Source organism: Schistosoma mansoni, chromosome 1, assembly GCF_000237925.1.
Source record: "Schistosoma mansoni strain Puerto Rico chromosome 1, complete genome".
In the NCBI taxonomy this organism is placed as follows: Eukaryota; Metazoa; Platyhelminthes; class Trematoda; order Strigeidida; family Schistosomatidae; genus Schistosoma; species Schistosoma mansoni.
In genome coordinates, this window is record NC_031495.1 from 25,823,666 (window position 1) to 25,844,842 (window position 21,177).

Consider the following 21,177-nt stretch of genomic DNA (forward strand, 5'->3'; position numbering starts at 1 on the left):
TGGAGGGACGTAACACATATCTAAACAACGAAAACTTTCAAACAAGGAATACACACAAACAGTTCGTGTTACAGAATAAATTTCCTCGGTACCTCAGGTAATAATTTAAACTAAAACTTAAAACTGAATAGACTATAGGCTATATAAGAACTGGATGAAACGCAACCGATTTGAACATGAACTAACATTTAACAGCTAAGTCGTATAACTTAGCGAACAGTTATGTAAACAAATATCCTTAATCAATAGGTCGTAATAGACTTTTTAATTTAACCCAATAGATTTTTAATACCAACTATTTCATCAAAGCTATATGTAAGTACCAAACAACTAGAATAAAACCACTTTATTTTATAATCTAATCTATACCTCAGACTGGAACTACAGACAAGTATCTAAATGACCAAATTACGAGTGGATGGATAACTAAATACAAATCCTTATAAGTATAAACCGGTTCATAATAACTGCAACAATAGTTGTATTTTGTAAATACAAGCCATTAGTAGTGAAATTAGATCTGATGTCATAACGCCTACTTAACATATGACGAGTGGAAAAAACGCAGAACCTACCTTTACGTGTAACATCAAAACCTACACGAACTTTAATTAAATTCCACTGTCCATCACTAGATTTATTCACAAGCTCAGTTGTCACGTTTTGTTTCGATGCTTCTGTTGAACTTGACCGATAGTTTGTTTGCCCTTTTTCTTTATCATTATGAATTTTTTTAGCCAGACGAACATTAGGATTATTACCCAAAGCATTTTGAAGTTCTCCTGTCGAAATCCCATTAATACTGGTTTCTTCAGCTTCTGTTCCTTTTAGATCGTACGCCAGAGTATGAAAGTTGTTAACAGACGTCGCATTCATATTACCAACTGACCACCATAGAATATCAACATCTAACATTGTAAGATGAACAAGCACCCAATCTGCTTGTACATTGAGGGAGTTCACCAAACTTCCTGAAACGAACTACAAACAGGTTTGAGGTGTAAGTCTACGTTATTTTTGACTTTCGTAGTCTATAAGAGGTCATCGAGTTTGTACATCCAGGTAACTGTTATTAAAAAATATGCTGTTGCTGTGCTTGCATGTGTGTAACACGCTCTTGATGCTTGTTAGTCATAGAAGAGACCATCTTGAAGTGCTACAATAACAAATGCTTTCGCTCTAACCCAACTAGCCAATCAATTCAATGCATATCGAACGTCTAATTGGTCAATCATTTTAATGTATTGGAAGTAGTAGTAACAGAAGAGTGATGATTAATCCTAATCAATATCAAGGCCATTCAAGTCATCTCAACAGCAAATTTCATTTAATGACTAATTAACTGTAGACAATCATAAAATAAGAAATGCGGTCAAGAAAGGATGCGATATGTCAGCTAAACAGATTTAAACAAAGGTTGATCGCTCACTTCTATGTCCTGAAACTACTCTGGTGATTAACCTTGATCGTAACAAGTTCTCAATAGCTTATAATCTGCTTCCAAGTTGTCGATGGCAATATTAACCTTAAAATAAGTAATCGTGTTAACTTATTAATTTTTCAGATGAAAGTATTTTTTTGTTGTCAAATGATAGATTGGGAATATTATTTATTCGAAACAAAGAATTCTTCGACGAATGATCGTTTAAACAATTTCACCAGACTCTACGGTTATAAATCTATGAGTAATATTTTATAATTACCGATATAAGACATATATAAAAGTTTTGCGAATACAATACTAAGTCTATAAAACAATGTAACAAGCTAAAAACAGTAATGATTATAACACCGTGTGCAGTTAGGACATTGTTTAACTGTGAATTTTGACAAAGTAGAAGAATGGAAAGAGCTAGAAAAAAGTACAGTTTCAGTTTGGAAAGGACAGGAGGCTTGATGGCCTGTGTTAGTCCTGACAATGATGGTCTATCAGCTGATCCAACTTCCTTTTGAAGGAGTCGACGGATGGAGCCTCAACCACGTGCTGAGGTAATGAATTCCACTCGTTGATGATTCGATGTGAAAGTCGGTAGTCAGCTGACAAGTAATTCGTTCTGGGCTTGTGAACTTTTTTGGAGTGTCCTCGTAGATTTTCTGTTTTGGAAGACAAGAAAAATGAGGGCATATCAGGTGCAAATTTGTCATTAGGCAATTTGAGAACTGTGATCAAGTCGCCTCTGATTCTTCTATATGACAGCGGGAATAGGTTTAGCTTGGTCAGTCTGGTACCATACGGGAGCTTCGCTATTCCGGGAATCAGCCTAGTTGCTGTTCTCTGAACCCTTTCCAAGAGTTCACTGTCATTTTTTAGGCAGGGGCTAGCTGCTTGTATGCAGTACTGAAGTTTAGGACGTACGAACACTGTATACAAAGTCAGAAACGTTTTAGCATCGAGATGACTAAAAGCCCTACGTATGGACCATAAAGTTCTAAAACCTTTGGCGGCTATGGCACGGCAGTGTGCAGTAGTCTTTAAGTCTTGACTAACGATGACTCCTAAGTCATTGTGTGCCTGGAAAATAGGTAACTCAGTGTTATTCATCGTGTATGTATCTGTACCCTGATGGCCAATATGCACCATAATATACTTGGAAGTATTTATCGGCAATTGCCAGGTTTGGGACCATTCAGATAATCTCTCCAGGTCATTTTGAAGTTCTAAGCTATCGCCCTTGCTTTGTATCGCTCTCCATATCTTGAAATCGTCAGCATAGAGTAAGACCGATGACGACAGTAGACGAGGGAGGTTAGATAAATTAGATAAATTAATCGGTTATCGTTTCACCTTCTGAAAGCCTACTAAAAAATCTACGTAATAGTTTATGACATATCGTGAAATATCTTCATATTTTATTCTCAGATGACTAAGTTTGGAAAAAAAAACGATTGCTGAGTTTTGAATCCTCCTCTAATAACTACAGCAGAATCAGTTTGGCTAATATGGTGCATAAAATATTACCTTTAATGATCGTCTGGCGATTAAGTATGGTACATCAGTAGAAAATGCGGGAAAACTGAGCAAGTTTTAGACCTGGATGTGGATGTAGGGATGAAATATTTGCCATTTATAACATTGTAAAATACAAAAGTACGTACCAACGCCCGAATGTAGTGTTCCTTCTTGTCTTTAAGGCAACATTTAATACCTCTGGCATACAGGTTTTATAACAGTATTTATCAATAAATAAGCTACCAAAGAAATATATCGATTTATTAGATGAGGATACTGACGAAATGGTGTCTTTTGATCACCATACACAAAAATGCGAGAATGTTTTAGGGTGTGATTCTCTCTCTAAATGTAAAACGTTACTTCCACACTGGTCTGCGTTAATGCATGATAAATGATAGAGAGAGTAGTTTAGTGTGTCGACTACAACTATTTTAAAAATCTCTTCAGCCCTGTCTCACTGGTATCTAATGAAAGCTCGGGACGGGTTTAACAAGTTCGGTTGGATTTGCCAATTTGCGTTACATATGAAGTAGGGAAGTTATCCGTCTATCAACGAAGTGGTAAGTCTACTGAGTAGCTGTTTGCTCTGTTTTATTTTATGGGTGTGAAACCTGATTATTAAAAATGGAGGACATTGGTAGATTGCTAGTATTTGATCACAGGTATCTTCGAAACATATCACATGTATCTTGGGACTGCTGAGTGCATAAAGCCAAGATTAGGTGTTTACAATTGCCATTCATCTTATTCATGTCTGTTTCCAATTCTCGACGCATTCTGTTCTTTGGTCTTCCTCTTTTCCATTTCCCTTCAGGATTCCAAGTTGACGCTTGCCTTGTGATGCAGTTTCATGATTTCCGCAGTGTATGTCCTTTCCACTTCCAGGGTCTTTCTCTAAATTCCTCTTCAGCTTGAAGTTGAGTTTTTCTCTCCCACAGTAGGCTGTTGCAGGTGGTATCCGGCAAACGGACATTCAGTATCTTGTGTAGACAATTGTTTATAAAAATCTGTGCTTCTTCGATGATGGTTGTCGTAGTTCTCCATTTTTCAGCTCCGTACAGTACAACTATTTTAACGTTCGTGTTGAAAATTCTGACTTTGATATTGGTTGACATTTGTTTTGAGTTCCATATGTTCTTAATTGTAAAAAAGCGGCCCTTGTTTTCCCAATCCTCGCCTTTACATTTGCTTCGGATCCTGCTCGTTCTTCCATAATGCTTTTCAGGTACGTGAGTTTTCATCCCCTCCAGAGTTTCTCCATCAAGTGCGGTCGGGTTGATGTTCTCCGTAATGTATTTGAGGATCACGGTTTGTCCTACGTGTATGTTGAGGCCCACTGATACAGAGGCCGCTACTACAATGACTGTTTTTACCCGCACTTGTTGATGTATATGGGTTAGGAGAACCAGGTCATCTGGCGTCATAATGCTTCCCTGAACTCGGAGGGCAGAGTTTAAATTGTTTAATTTGTTTATTCTGGTTAGTGTTGTTTAGCAAGGTTGTTTTTTACAGGATAGAGCTGTAGTTATTCTAGAAGAACTACAGGCGGAGCTTGACATAGTCAACCAGACATAAAATTAAAAACAACTAATTTTTAGCGATTAATTCTTGTAACAGTTCTGTATCTTTGAGAAAGTATCATTCTCACATTAAGCAGTAACTTCTTGTTTAAATCACTCAAATTTCATGTCCTAGATTGCATATGGAAATTTCACCTTAATTACATCAGTTTCAGAAGTCGGGCAAAATGTTATAACTTAGCCTTCATGATGAAAGTCGAATACATAGACCTGTAGTTGGCAAATAAGTTATATTATTTCCACACAAAATTCATGAAATTAACATCTTACAAATAATGTTTCAGTTCATCAATAATCATATAGAGATAGAACAACACAGACTTGAATTATATTCAAGAGGGTCGATAATATCTTGTTTGCGCAAATTTTTTAAAAGGCAATCGAATATACTATATTACATGTGTGAAGTAAATTACAAAACGATTAGAAAGACATGAGAGTAGAAGAAAAATCAGCCTATTCATTATTCATTTTTCGATGTTTCAATCAATTAATGAATAGGGATCAACTGTTTGGATTACATATAGTAATAAACTGTAGTAGAAAAATAATAATAATAACGACAATAATAATAGTAAATTTCTGAGCAGAGAAAATAAAGAGGACCAACAGAAATTTGACTAATAAAAATACTAGTCATAGAATAAAACATTTTTTTGTTCAAATGGATAGTATGTCGTTAAAAATAAAATACTGATTTTTATACCAAGTTTCGAGTTAAATTTACAGTGATGAAAAATAATTAGTTGAGATCAACAAGATAAACACAGGGATTGATTCTTATTCTGTTTTAATATTTAGGTGATAAAATGGAGTGAAATAATGCGGTTGCCAATGATGTACATGTGTGGAGGGGGGATAAAGGGGTAGTAATTGTGATAATACAAGCATCAGCAAAAAGGCTGGAATACAAAAAGTAAACCAATAAAATTAATAGCGTCCTTTCAAATCAATTGTTCCCGTTTAACTGCACGTCTAATACACCTTGGACATGTTTCAGGATTTGGGGAATGTAAACATGCACGATGAAAACAAGCTGAACAACCGGAACATATTGTGGTATTTACTTGACCGAATGGAAAAAGAATTTGACCAGATTTACAAATTTCACAAATAAAGCCACAAGCTAAACATCGTTTACATATTGATATATGCTCTACTATTGGTAAGAGTAATGCACGTAAAGCTATTGATAATTTTCCATCATGTACAGAATGTAAATCAGCCATACTCCATAAATCTGGTGTTTCGAACCAATGACTTGGTATGGAAGTAAAATCGACTAATTGTTGAGCTAAAACAGAATACAGAAACAAAAGTAAAATATTAATCATTACTTGTTATTATAGTGTTCTCTGCTTTTCAATGGTACGCTGATTGAGATTAATCTGTGATGATGAATGCAACCTACAAATTGAACCAATCTCTACAAAACCTTTTCACCTAGAAAATAGTATTACTTACGCCTGTTATCCCTCGTGAAGGGAGCAAAAAGCGTCGACCAGGATTATCCAACTAATTCTGTCCTAGACTCTCCTTTCCAATCGTTTCCAACTGCTATACATTCCTCGAATGTTTTCTTCCTATTCTTGGAGTAATGTGTTCGTTAGTCCACCTCTTCTACTTTCGACTTCAGAATTTCAAGTTTGGGTTAGCTACCAATGACTGTAAAGCTTATTATTATTAACGGGACATGTTTTTCCATATTATAGATGGGGTGGTAAGAATAATAATTATGTACAGTAAGATCGAAATTACTGAACTTTTAAAGTTATCGACTTTACCTACTAGTTTTTACATTTTTTCCGTGCAACTGTTTCATCAACGTCAAATTATAATCACATGATATAAGATAGTCAACAAATAATGAAAATTTTTGTCTAGTTAAAACATCAACAACTAACCTGTTTGACACCGTTGAATAAATGGTAGCATCAAATTCCCTTGTTTACGTAAAGTCAAGCAATTCAAAAGATTAGACTGACGATTTAAAACTTGTTTGTTAAAATCGATTGTCCTTAATAAAGGTTTATTATGCAGCTGACGAAGTCTGTCTCGTGCAAAATTACTGACTGATAACATACGAAAATCCCAACAGGTTACTAAATTCCCAGGAAGAGTCATAAGTGTATTCGAATGACAAACACAACAAAAGTAACGACCAAAAAATTCACAAAAACGCATTCTTTTAAGATATCCTGAAGAAAAATACGGATAGAACGAAACAGTAAACAATTATAAATAATAACGGAACTCGATAGTTACGTCAATGTTCTGCTTAAAAATACTGAACATTAGGAAAATTACTGCAGAGTAAAAACACTAATGCAAGCCACCAAGAAGATGTTTTTATTATTGATTGATATTAGTCAAGGAGCTGCAAGTTTTTTCATTTCAACTTGGGGTTAAACAGTGTGGAACCTCAAATCTATACATGATTAGATTTGTTAACTCTTTGGGTGAAAAATTTACTACAGTTCACTTAATGAATTAGCAAATAATAACTTATGCTTTCCGACAGAATGCAGATATCGTCACTATAATTTAACACTGATCTACGTGAATTTATATGTATTAGTTAAATATAAGCAACAGAGAACACAGCACATACGTGTACCGGTTCAGATTTCCACAGCATATCAACACAGTGAGATTAACTTGTCAAGACAAATGTCATGTTAGTAGAAGTGTAGTGAACGAAGACTTGGACAAGAGAAATCAGTTATATTATGCGAAATAACAGTGTTTTTGTAAAATATGTAAACTGTGCATTAAATACTCTATTTGCACATCTTTCATGAATTGTCTCTCACAAACTTCATCGTTCTTTCATTCCTGTTATTATTTCGATTGCTCTCAGTTTTTCTTTCTCTTCTCTTCATTTTCCTCTTCAGTAAGAATTCTACTTCCAATACCTGATACATACTACTTACATCTGTCCGTATAGGTAGCACACACCACAGAAGTACCGGGAAATAATTCTTGTAATGTAACTCAATAACAAAAGAGTTCATTTACTGGAGTTTCGGTTACACTTTTGATGTAAGGACTACTGATGCTACCAGTCTGTTAAAGCTAAAGTGGGTGTGCGAATAAGAAACTTCGACTCAAAGAGTTAAAAACAAACCCTCAAACTATCAAATCACTCCAACTAATTCTCTCAATTTGATATGTTAAAACAGTCCAGTTACATAGAAAAGTTTGATTCTGTTTCTTGTTTCGGTATATGAAGGCTGAAAAGCCTGAACTGAAGCAGGTTAAACGATAGTCCGGCTAGTAAAACTTGTCAATGATCTACAAGAAAGATATACATGCAGCCATTTATATTGTTTGCTGGCACATTTAACAGTCCTCAGAATGGTTCAGTATTCACGATGGATTTATCAATATCAAAGTATATAATAAACACTATTTAAGGAAAATGAAAAGAAAGCACACTTATTTCTTGAATATTCAAGGTAATTACTAATCAACAACTGAGGAAGAACTTACGCGTTTCAATGAAGGCACCGCAACCGGCGCATCGGTTATTTTGACTAACAAGAACTCCTTTACGTCTATGTGTAGGAAAATGATCAAATGAAAAAGTCATTCAATTAAAATGATAACCATTCTATTTAAATATTATTAATGTAGTGAAGTTTAAAATTTTTAAAACATACTCCCTAGTATTAAAAAGAAAAATATAACTAAACACAACTAGATGTTTAAACACTGATGATACACAATGACTTATGTCTTAGGTGTATTAATTCATCCAAAGAAATTTCAAATGCTAATATGATCAGGTTGAACTATGTGCGGGACAATTCACTGAATGGCTTTCTAAATAACCAAATGGAAAGAAATTATGCATACTTGGAAGTATAGATTTGAGATGTTTTCCAGACAAGAAGACATCTTATTTCTTCATTGATAACTTTTCCGATACGAAGTAACCTTAGTATTGGTTTCAAAAAGAAACTTTGTGATTACTGTGTGGAAAATCTGTTGGCATGAGTAACAAACATGTTATATAAATTGTGTCGAAATACTTGATTATGATAATAACGCTAACCCGCTAGTCAGATAACCAGTACAAGTTATGTATCAATAGTTTGAAACGAATTTTTCCTTTATCTTCAATTTTATAGTATAAAGGTGATCTAAGGCACTTTTTCCCCTGAATAACTCTCCAATTACATACAACAAACATAAAAATTGAGATAAAACGATACTTACTTAGATTTTTGGATAGGTGGATTGATCAATAATCCATATGGTAAAGGTGTACAGCCAAACGCTGATGACAGTGACAATGATGATGTAGGATAGTCTTGATTATCGGATCTAATTTTATCCGATAATTGAAAATCTTTAATTAAAGAAATCGACGACCTGTTATTAGCATGACTATCATTATTATTACTATTATCATTCTTTAAAAGTGTGTCCATGATAATAGTTGAATTATTACTTAATTTATTTATGGTAGGTTTTGAAAGTGTTGTTGTATGACTACCAAATGAACTAGATGAAGTTAACACTGATGGGGAATAATCAGATTGTGAGATTGATTTCATAGCTCTTTTTGAATTAGTTGACTGAGATAATGAAGTCAAATGATGAAATTTGTTCCACCTTCTACAAAGATTTTTAAAATGGAATAATAAAAGGGGAAACAGGTTAAACAGAATTGCAACTATGAATATGTAGGCTGAATAGTTAAAAGTAGAACGTGTGTAACTCATTAACCAAATATGTATCTATTTATTTGACTTCGAAATACTGTTTTTGTAGGAGCTAGTGATACTTACTGGGTATTCAAACCAAACAGAAGTCAAACTCAAACGTGTGACTTGTTATGGGCTTACATAACCGTATGTAGATGTTACGTCTGAAATGCTGAACACTTGTGGCAATGACTTCCTGACCTATGTATTTACTATTTATTCATTTGAACATATAAACATTGGTACAAAGGGGTACGAAATACATATGAGTCATATAATAACAATAAGGTTGTGAAGAGATAGAGAATGAAGAGTGAGTATAATAAAAAAGAAACAATGAACAAAAATTAGTGTATTCGAGTAAAATAATAATAATAATAATAATAAAGAGGGAGAAGCAGTTCCAGTTAGGGGAAAACAATCATGAAGAATTCTTTACGTTGAAGAAGTAAAACTTCCCTGGCAGTGTCTGTATACGTGAAGCTAAGTGAGAGCGCTTAGAGAGGAAGGACGAACTCTCTCCACGCTCGGCCGTATCAGGGAATTTTTGGGACCTGACCTATTAGCTATTAAAAACCCAGGTTTCTTGGATTGGCAGACAGGAATGTCACATGTTTGCTTTCAGGGTTAATTTGGCGTTATAGAAGTCAAAGAGCGTTGATTTAGTTGAGTAATCTTTGGATTTTAGAGGCTTTTAGAAAATACACTAATATTAGTTAATAACTTTGGTATTTGATCAATCAAACTAAGAGATATTACGTATAATTGATTAATCATTGAGTGGTGATCAATGTCATGTATGTCAGGTCCTTTTTTAGTGCAGATCGAATCCTATCGACCAAGTTGCAATGTGGCCACTAAGTCTAGGTGGATTGGATTCGATGTACATTAAGAAGGACCTTGCTGACGAGTCCCAAGTAGCATGAAACCGAGGTCCAGGGTTTCCTGTTGACTACCTCCAACCACCGTCTTAGGAAATAGTACAAATGAATGGTTATCCATATTTTCTAAAAGAGATGGACCGCTTGAGAACAATTCGAGGCATGTTCCAGTCTCCTAGAATTGTCTAAAGAACATTTATAAGATGTAATATCGCACAGAAAATTTTACCTTATGGATTTAATTACTATTTTAAAATAATTCGAAAAAGTGAATAGTCTAAACCTTTGAAGGAACGTAAGTTTATTTAAAATAATAAATGTGCCGTAATGGTGAGCGATAATAAATATGGTTATTATTATTTATTTATTTGAACACATAAATACTGGTACAAGGGGGCATCAGATATATATGCGCCACACAAAAATTTTTCATTTCATTTGATTGTGTGGGGGCTATGAGATTGCCCAGGTGCCCAGACCGAAGCAGGTGGTTTTCTTAGGGGACTACACCCAGAGCCTTTGACCTAAAGGTCTAACCCACAAGGCAGTGGAGCATAGTAAGGAGATGCAGTCCCATGATAGCCGGTGACCAACGATTGGTTCATAAGCCATTTGTTCCCTCGGAATACTGAAGCCCATGTGCACCACTGGTTTGGAATCAGGGTTTTCCAACTCCCCTGGGTGGACTTCCCGTGTCCATTAACCCGGTTAAAGCGCCGGACATTCGCTTTTCGTCCTCTCAATTCCGCAAACACTCCCGCCACGAGAAGGCAGTGAGTAGAACTTCCCTAGCAGAGGCTATATACGCGTGGCCGTGTGAGAGCACTTCGAGAGAGGGCAGGCCCTCCCCACTCTCGGCCATACCAGGGTATTTGGGGGCTAAGGATAGTAGGAAGATGGTGGGCAAGACCTTGAAACAACTGTTCTAAAAATATCTGAAGACAAGTAAGAACGGTGCAACGTGGTGATACATAAAATTTAGTAACTGAATCATGTTAATTTGCGAGTACACTCTAATTTGGTATGGTATATTATAGTATTCATTTGGTAGGTGTTATTCCAAGTTCATCTCAGTATATATATATATATATATATATATATATATATCAGACACCTTTGGGTCACAATTTAGAATATTGACTAAGTGAACACGCACAGAAGTGACTAAATTTCGCAAAATACAATGTGAAAAAGCAAGTACTTACCCCTGAGAATCCAGTTGTATTGAATCACTAGATGTACTTGATAGCCAATTATTTTTGGAAAAGTTTTGAAATTTAGTATCACAATTAAACCTCGTTGGTCTCGGCGATTCAATAAACTTTTGATTTAAACGAACCCAGTTAATATCACAAGTCGTGAGAAGTAGTTCTTGTAGTTTTAAAAATTTAAACAAAATCACTTCTTGTTTTTCGTTTTGAGCAGTTTTTTGTATACACGTATTAATTAGTGAAACTGCCAGTCCAGTGGCACTATCTACACAATGCTCGCAGTAATCTGTTTCTCTAGATTGACTATGCAATATTGAATTGATCAATGGATTATGTAAATTTTGGTCAGTAACATCTACCAAAGTCATATGTGACGAGAGTAGACTTGAAGGTAAAGTATTTGACTTGTGAACCTTAAAAAAATTTTAATGATCCAACTTATTCAACGTAAAGGATGTTTACACACATTCAAATATTTATTTATTATTATTACTAACTTGTATACAGAACAAAACAAGAAAAATTAGACATATTTGAAGGTTTATGATTAACTAAGTGTTGTCATAATTATGAAAATAAAAAGTAACGAAAAAATGTTGAATTTCGATTAGCGGTTAAATCGGAAAAAATTTTAAAGTAACAGAAATTTACATGGATATTTGGTTCAATATTATATGGTATTAATTACAATAGTGATCAGGTATTCTATTTTAATTTTATGGAACTCAATTACCAAATATAGAAGTTCATGTATTCAGTCGCACTTTGAGCGTGTGTAAAGACTAATAATACCATTACTACTTTAGAAAGACATTCATCTCATTTTACGAAGTGAATAACTAGCCTATTACACAACTGAGGATAAACAATTTAAAATACGATGGTGTAGATTAGGCATTTGCCAATGTTATATTGTAAATAGTAATTACATCAGATAAACTGCTCTAACTAGATAAAAATATATCTATTGGTTCTTTACAACTAGTTTAAACTGAAATTCATTAGCAATAATTTCTTGGTTTGGTAGTGAGAGAGATAAGAAAGTAGTACATGTATGCGAAACAAGGTTTTACCTGGACACACATACAATGCATAAGGCATTTGAAAGTAAAATTAATGCAAATTCCACGAAAAACTGACAACTTCAATAAATAGTTGAAATTTATCGATCAAAGGTCATTAATAGGATTGGAGGATGGTCATATATCACGGATTGAAGAATGGACAGCTACATTCCGACTTAGTGATCGAAAGATATGTCTTTGCAATAAGATTTAAAAATTCTGAGTTCAATTACATGTAAGTTCGAGCATTAGCGCTGTTGATGAGTCGTTAAACTGAAAGAAAAAAGCTGTATCCAGTGTTTTATAGCTATTAATAAATTTTAGGCTGGTGATAGTAAGTAACGAGGAGGCTGTGGGACTCTAGGACCAAGAAATAACACGTCACCTTTTTCACAAGGATTTCCGTCGCCGGCGGTGAGATCTTTGAAATATGGAAGTAACACATTAAGGACTACTCGCTAAAAGGTCGCATGTGACCAAACTCAAGCAGTTGTTCCAATCTCTGTGGTCAAAATCCAAGGTCATTAAGACTAATAGTAATCTGGTTACCTCGAGAAAATTGACTTAGTATACGATAGAAAATCACGTCAGACTTAACAAATTAAACAGGCACCCCTATCTTAGTAAAGTTACCACAAATTATGACATACATAGTAATTGTGAATAATTAAATCATTCACCAATACAGAATGATAATTGTACCTGAAGGTCAGTAAGAATTTGTAAAGAGTTGTCCTTATTTTTTTCGTTGTACATAGAATTCAAAAACTCGCAATTTTCCATATCATAAATTTCTTCTATTTGTTCAATTAAAAATTCACATATTTCAAAGTACGCTACTTCTCGAACTAAATGTTTTTCAAAAGAGGAACGACCTGGAAGAAGTAGATGTTTAGTATTAATTTGATCGTGTGTAAAAGAAGTTGACGGTGAACCTAATTTGGAATGAGAACCTTTGGAAATTTAATAAAGAGTAATAATTTGTATAAATTAGTGAACTTAGAATTCAATAAACACATTAATGTAATGCAAATAATACAATGAGAAAATTAAGATTTTTTCAATTACTCTAAGGCTATCTATTTCATTAAAGTAAAAATTTAATTCGTTTCCAACAAATAACGATCCGAATGGAATAAATAAAGGTGGAATCGTGGAGAAAGTGAATACTAAAAGTTACACTCATTTTCTAGCATATCAAATGTAAATATTAACATGATTATCAATCGTATAATGTGAAACTACATGGATAAATAAATGGACAAATAAAATGGACTACACAAAATGAAACAACAACATCGTGGAGAAATAAAAAAGGTCAAGCCTATGCTATACGTGGGGTAAGTAAAGTAAGTAAGTAAGTAAGAACAAATATTTTATTCAATAAGGCAGGAGTTTACTGAAAAATACAACACTTTTCTTTGAATTAGAGTTCCATCTTTCATTTACGAAGAATGTGGTAGAAAAATGCATAGAAGGATCCCAACTGGTTTTTGATTTAAACCATATTTGATAGTGACACGTCGCTTACTTGTATGATCAGTAGGAACACAACGAAGAAGTGATGAGCCGACAGATACCGGTCTAAAACCCCTTTCCTATTCATTAGCACCACATCGTAAATAGGTCGGTTTCCCTCTTTTTCTACCCAATTCTGGTGTCCGTAAATAATAGGCATTGTGAAAGTCTCCCCGGAATGGGACTTCTTAGATATGTTCGAATCACAAAACCCAGTGTTTTAAGGTGAATACACCAACTGAATTATGACAATACTTTTTGACGCACATTGCTGGACCTCGGAGCTGCTTACATGGCATTATCATCGGAAGTGAGCAACTGTGTGTAAATGAAGCATATACATCAACAATTGCAGTTGTTTCAGATTTCCGACCCTTATCAACTTGATTTTCATAATTAATACAGCTCGGTAATTAGGATCAGGCTTATACAACTGGCTAAGAGCTGTCCCTTTTATGTGAGTGAAACCAAGTGATGCTACCCAGGTTCCCAAACCAAAATAAATGCAGTGGGGTTTCGAAATTCAACTTAGTGATTGAAAGTTGAGCGATGTAATTACTAAGTCACCATTTCGTTTACTCTCTTCTTTTATAAAAACTCACTACTCAATCTTATCACTGTAGATTCGTCAGTAATAAAGCAACACCTCACATATACTGGAAAAGTCACTGTTAATCAGAATACGCATAGTCTACTGGCGCTATATAGCACCGAAAATCTTTTTGACAACTGTAAGGTAGACTGTAGACGAATATTAATGTAATTCTTATATTCTTGTTATGTTCATATTGTTCAGTCTCTTAATACTTGATGGTTATTTTCATTAGCGCGATATTTTTATTTGTTAAGAATATCTGGAAATATGATACCATTTTTGTTTTCTACCACACTTCGCATCCATACTAACATTACCTAGCAAAACGTTCACTTCATTTGAAAAATTTGAACAAGTAGAATTGATTTTTGACTGCATGTCAGGAGTAATTCGGTAATTAACTCCGTTCGATTCCTCTTCGTCCTCTGTTTGACCATCTCCAGATGAACGTGATCCAACTGGAATGTTTGCATCTGCAAATGGTGTTGTGTTTAACCGATCACAAGATATAAATGAATTTTTTAGACCATTTGCTTGCTGTGAATAGTCTACAGAAGTTTGCTTTAAGCATCTTAAATGCTCCCTATTAGAAAAAAGAGAATAAAAATGACCACATTAGCTAGAGTTGTTTTGTTTGATTGTTGATTGAACAGATTTAACAGGTCTCGTTATTGTCACATGAGCCCCTTATATTTTTCGATAGTTAGTAGTTCATTTCTGAATGTATGAATCGGTTTATTAAAGTTCGTCAATTATGTCACGCTATTTCAGTGAGACTGAATTGGACTTAAACCTAATTTACCTTTGAAAATACTACAGCCATTCCGATTGGATTCTGAGTAAGATTGACTAACCTTTGTGCAAATAATTTTTTTCTAAATGAAACATTCATGGGCTCCTTAATTTTACTGAGCTGAATTCTTCGATTCTTTCAACAAACCGGTTTCATACCTAAATGGAGAGTTGCAAAATTGGCTATAGAGATTCTACATTTTAGTTGATAAGTAGTCGGTCGGTAAGACCTATTGAGCACAAAAATTCACTGAATTACAGCTATATTTTGTTGAAAAGTCTAATATGAAATAGAACTGTTGGCTACCACTAAACACAATCAAATTTCTAAGGTACAAAAAATGAGCAGAGAGATGTAACAATTTAGGTATCGTATAAAAAGGAATCGGGCCGATTCCCAACACTTCATAATAATACCTGAAAAATTGGGAGATCAAAAAATAAATAAGAGATGTTGAATAGTGAAAGGTATGAGTAAAAGGAGACAAATAAAGGGAAAGCAATAAATTATCAAGCTCTAGAGGTGAATAAAAAGTTAATATGCTGTGACCGATTATTGTTTTTTTTACATTTAGGCGAAGAACACAGACCAAATATTCGTAACCTGATTCGAACACATGAGATAACCTCTGTTTATGACGAAGGCAATATGGTAGGATAGAATTACACCTAACGGTAGAATCTTCATTGACTGAAGAGTAAATGATCTATCGAATTTATTCCTTCCAATCGCTTATGATACCTAAATGTTTACTTTTTGTGCTAAGAGCTTGTATAGAAACATGTTATTTTATGAGATATAAAGGCCTATTGTTCTGCTTAATCATCTTGTCTTTGGCATTATTTTATACAAGCGTTTGCACCGATAACCTAGTCGAAGAGAGTGGTCAGTGTGAGACATCTATCAGTGTATTAATGTTTATAGATTTGGTAATAGGTGAAGACCGAATCGATGAACCACGCATTAAGTCTTAAACCAACCCAGTTTTCTTTGGTTTCAGCTTGGCATCAAATGACTATGGAATAGTAAAAAGTCGAGACCGTTAGTGTGGTGGATAACTGATGCACTTACTGGACAATTACATATTTTATGTTGTGTTTAAATCTATCATAACAAAATAAAATTTCATACTGCGTACTTCAAATTCGAGTTCTTGCTTGTGTCTTGTCGAAGTTCTAGACTTGTGATTAGTAGTATTTCGCTACCTGATTTCAAATTCGCACTCGGAGTCACAGTACATATGGATTCGAGTAACTTGGGGTAATTGTCTATCAGTTTGTCCCTGAGAGAAGTGAAGGGTTATTTAGAATGTTTTGAAGCTTGGTGTTTGTCAAATAACTTCAAAGAAAATAGCATTTCACACCCTTTTATTGGTTATTGGTAAAGAAGCCCATAGTTTTTCAAAGAATCTTGTACATCCTGGTAAACTTACCCTACTTCTGTTCAACAAACTTAAAAGATTATCAACCGCTAATTTTCATGTCAAACCATTTGAAATACACGAGAGCACAGTTCAACAAATTAGTCCGTGCACCGAATCAGACTATCAGAGATTTCATAATACAACTTCAGACATAAGCTTCTAAGAGCGATTTCAGTGAACAGGTGCACATCAGGTTTCGTGACCGCCTGATTGCTAGTATAAATAATTCTAAACTACAGAAGAAGCTTATACAAATCCTTTTTGGAACCTTTCAGGCAGCCAGACTTCTGTTTCACTTATGAATATGTTAATAATGATCCAAGTGATGCTGTTACGAAATATCATTATGTATTGTTATCCAATGTGAAAAATCTCTGAAATTACAGAAACCTCAGACAGAAACAGTTCCATTCAGACAAGTGAATGATTAGATAAGCACTTTGAATTTATCTCTCGGTATTGAACCCTGTCAATCATGTGGTAAACTACATCTTCGTAGTTCATGTCAGTTTCGTGGTGTACGTTGCTGTAAATATAGAAAGGTTAGACGTACACAAAATGTTTGTAAAAGATCCAAGTCATCTACTAATAAAACCTTAAGTGATGTTGAATCAAGACCAGTTGATTTGGACAGAAGGATGTATTTATTATTTATTTATTTATACACATAAATATTGGTACAAGGAAGCACCAGATACATATGCGCCATACAAATCTCATTCGATTTGCTTGAGGGCTGTGATACTGCCCGGGTGCCCAAACTGAAGCAGGTGGTTTTCTTAGGGGCCCACACCCGGAGCCTTTGACCTAAAGGTCTAACCCACAAGGCAGTGGAGCTTCGTGAGGTGATGCAGTCCCATAGTAGCCGATGACCAACAATTGGTTCAGACGCCATTCGTCCCTTCAGGATACTGGAGCCCATGTGCACCATTGGTTTGGAATCAGGGTTTGCCAACTCCCCTAGGTGGACTATCCGTGTCCACCAACCCGGTTAAAGCGCCGGACATTCGCTTTTAGTCCTCTCAATTTCGTAAACAACCCCGCCACGAGAAGGCAGTGAGTAGGACTTCCCTGGCAGAGGCTATATTACGCATGGCCATGTGAGAGTATTTCGAGAGGGAGAGCGGACTCTCCCCACTCTCAGCCATACCAGGGCATTTGGAGGCTGAAGGATGGATTCTCTGCCGCTCACTACAGCCTGTAGCAGTACGTCACGTGCAATACGAAAATTAATTGCTAACACAGGCAAGTCTCATTTGTTTATTGTTCATAATGATGGCACAGAGTCAACTATTTCTCAGAGAAATTTATTGCTTTTTTATAATGATTTCCACTTAAAACCTACAAGTAGTGGAATAACTTGGATCACTGGCCACCAGTTACCAATTATTGGTACAGTTAATATTCCGTTGAGAAAAGATGGTAGTTGTGTCAATATCCCGTTTTTTTGTTAATGAGTATGGCCCAGCTGAGCTAGGGTTATAGGACCTAAGATTGCTGGACGCACGCATTTTTCTGTGAACTGGTTCTTCTGGCAGTATTTTAGCCAAAAATCTGGTTTTACAATGCTAGAAGACCGTGATATGTATGACAACTCACACAGCACGCTTCAAAGTAAAGGGAGAGCCTATCTTCTAGAAGTGTAGACTAATTCTATGTGATTTAAGAAGGGCTGTGAAGAATGAGCTAGATAAACTGGCTGGAAAAAGGATAGTAATCCCATTTGAGTTGTTCAGTTGAAGTACTCCCATTGTGACTCCATTAAAGGTGGACAGAAAAACACATAGAATATGTGATGATTACCGCTTGACACTAAATACTCAGCTATTGCAACACAGTTGTACCACTAAAGAAGCTGAGGAGATTCTATATAAATTATGAGGGTCAAAATATTTTTTAAATAGACCCGAAAGATACGTATTTGCAAATTCCATAAGATGATCAACTTATCCCAGAGGTTAGTAGCAATTCGGTATGTAGGCCATAGTTTCGCTGGCTTCCACATAAGTTTGATCAACCGTTTACCATCCACACCTTTGACAGTCGTCTTTCTATACAATCATTTCATCAACGTTGTCAACTTGAATACAGACTGAGTTCTGTATTCCAAACTAAATTAAACGGAATCTTTATGCAATATCTAGTTCAGATGAGGCTACGGTGATCTGTCGGATATGAGTGACTTTCAGTGGAAGATTAGTAACTGTTTTAATTACTTTTCATCTGATAGCTTGAGTAGTTTTCCAGGTTACATTAAAACAAGACGTTTTTATTCTTTGTTAACTTTCGAGCTAATTACTGCTTGCATGTGAACTTGGTGATTTCGTTTGCGGACTGAACATGCAAAACATTTTGCCCCCGTTCTTCGCATTTATTTAGGTGTAGATGGAGAAAAACATAAATTAGTACATTATTAAAGTCTAAGGATTTACCCCAAAGAGAGAGGGAACCTTCAAACAATCCTGTCTAGCGACGAACAATATTAATATAATCATTATCCTTTGGATTAATGTATACCGAAACCAACCCCGGAGATGTCTTTCATTGTATTGCAAGTGCTAAGAAGGAATAGGTGTCTGTAAAAGCAAAGTGAAACCGACAGGTTTTAGAAAATTTCCAGAGCAATTAGAGCTGTAAAGAATAAAATAACTTGAGAGGAACTTACATGCTTACAGACCTGATGAGACCATTTAAACGAACCACATGACAGCATGACGATTGAAGTTGCATTGTATTTGTCGAATTAGCATAAAGATCATAAAACCAACAAGCTTGAATATTTTGATTAAGACAGAAATGACAAGTACCTTTGGGATATACGTCAGAAGTGTGAAAAGGGTGAATTTTATCATGGTAGAATTTCGGTGGCAAAAATCCACCTGAGTTCAGGGTGGGTATTACATGTGAACTTGCAGTTGACATATCGGAAGTTACTGGATAAGATGTTTCGTTGAAAAAGATAAGACAAGACGAAATCAACAGATGAAGTTATAAGTGACTATTTGACCAAATCACGTTGGAGTAATTAGTAACTGAATTGCATTTGAGTTGATTAGTCAATTATTTGACTGTCTACCGACCATATTTTCCCTACTGTTGATATTACCAAGAACTATAGTGAAATATAAAAGTGATATTCAAGGTTACTACTATACAGCTGTAGTCCAGTAATTTAAGTGTTAGGTTAACAATCATAAGATAGCCTGATTGCCCTGGCATCCCCAAATTTCCTTAATTGAGTCTGAACACGTATGTAAACATCCTCTATTGGTTGACCGATTTACTTCATACATACACACGGACTGATCTGAGTTATAAGTTTACAATACAAACTTTCCACACATGCTGCTTTCTTACCCAAGATTCACACGTTATCTTAATCAAATTAGTATCTAGTTGTTCACATCGACCAGTTTGAAGAACAAATTATTGATGCTTCATCGCCGAGTTATGTTCGTATATGTATAAAAGAGCTATTTTTCAGATTATAAAATGCTTGTTTTATTTTTTGGTTAGTTTGCATTATCTCCCTTTAAAACACTAAGCTTATTTAACGATGACAGTAACAAAAACAGCAGCTGAGTTACGTCGTATCAATAATTAATCGAGGTCGAACCTTGGATACGCAGTACACATGACAATAATCTTAATTTTTTACAGGTAGATAAAAACTCACCTTTTAATTCCAATTTTATATAGTTCAAGGTAAAATGTAGTCCACTTCTAAATCATGGTACAATTTTAGAACTATAACAAACTAGTCTTATATTTTTGGGGTGACTTTTTCTACAGGAGGGTATTCTTAAGAAACCAATGAAATTGTCGTCACAATAATATAACAGAACAAAAGTAATTTGATTGAGTCTTTCACATTGGGTTTCAGCGAAGTATCACCAAAGCTGCAGCTTTACAAAATGTTTCCTTCGCTGCCCATAAGTTTGATGATAAACTAAATAAAACCTGCATAGACTTGGGTAGTGCTGTCTTTATTCGATGAAAACCTATGAGATGGAATAGACGCCAGGTAACTTTTTCAGGTTAAGCCTTCACACTTCAACAGGATTTACTCTTGACGAGACCGCCAAGTAATGTCTTTAGTTTTATAAAAAGAGAAAAACAAAGGCTTGTATATTTCCTACGGCCAAACCGACAGTGAATGCAGCAGGATGATAGTAAAGTAATATCTGCCTAGGCATTTCGAGAGCTAGTACTTTTGAAGAAAGCCGGAAAAATATAAAAATAAAAATAACTCTAAGGTCTGAAAAAATCAACGGCACCCAACATTAGAAGTGTGAAGAGTGAATACCGGTTAGTTAAAATCAAAAGCTCTTTAAAAACAATCCATTCTGACATGATTCTATATCTGTTTGATCGCGGTAAGAAAAACAGACCGGTAATAATATGAAACTATAAACCTCAGCACCATTTATATCAAAAAATTAGGAAA

At 35.0% G+C, this 21,177-nt stretch overlaps 1 protein-coding gene across 1 annotated transcript in view; it reads right to left on the reverse strand.

The window, feature by feature from the left end:
• Smp_161860 (hypothetical protein) overlaps positions 1-21,177 on the reverse strand; it is a gene marked incomplete at its 3' end in the record, with an annotated part of 44,933 nt that overhangs the window by 22,153 nt on the left and 1,603 nt on the right. Inside the window, exons 3-11 of the mRNA XM_018793834.1 lie at positions 19,396-19,842; positions 14,832-15,097; positions 13,104-13,354; positions 11,332-11,750; positions 8,755-9,156; positions 8,026-8,090; positions 6,438-6,731; positions 5,601-5,827; positions 576-981 (exon numbers count right to left, since the gene is read on the reverse strand). Of these exons, the coding sequence (XP_018648306.1) occupies positions 576-981; positions 5,601-5,827; positions 6,438-6,731; positions 8,026-8,090; positions 8,755-9,156; positions 11,332-11,750; positions 13,104-13,354; positions 14,832-15,097; positions 19,396-19,652 (2,587 nt within the window). The 5' untranslated portion in view covers positions 19,653-19,842. The remainder of the gene's footprint in view (positions 1-575; positions 982-5,600; positions 5,828-6,437; positions 6,732-8,025; positions 8,091-8,754; positions 9,157-11,331; positions 11,751-13,103; positions 13,355-14,831; positions 15,098-19,395; positions 19,843-21,177) is intronic.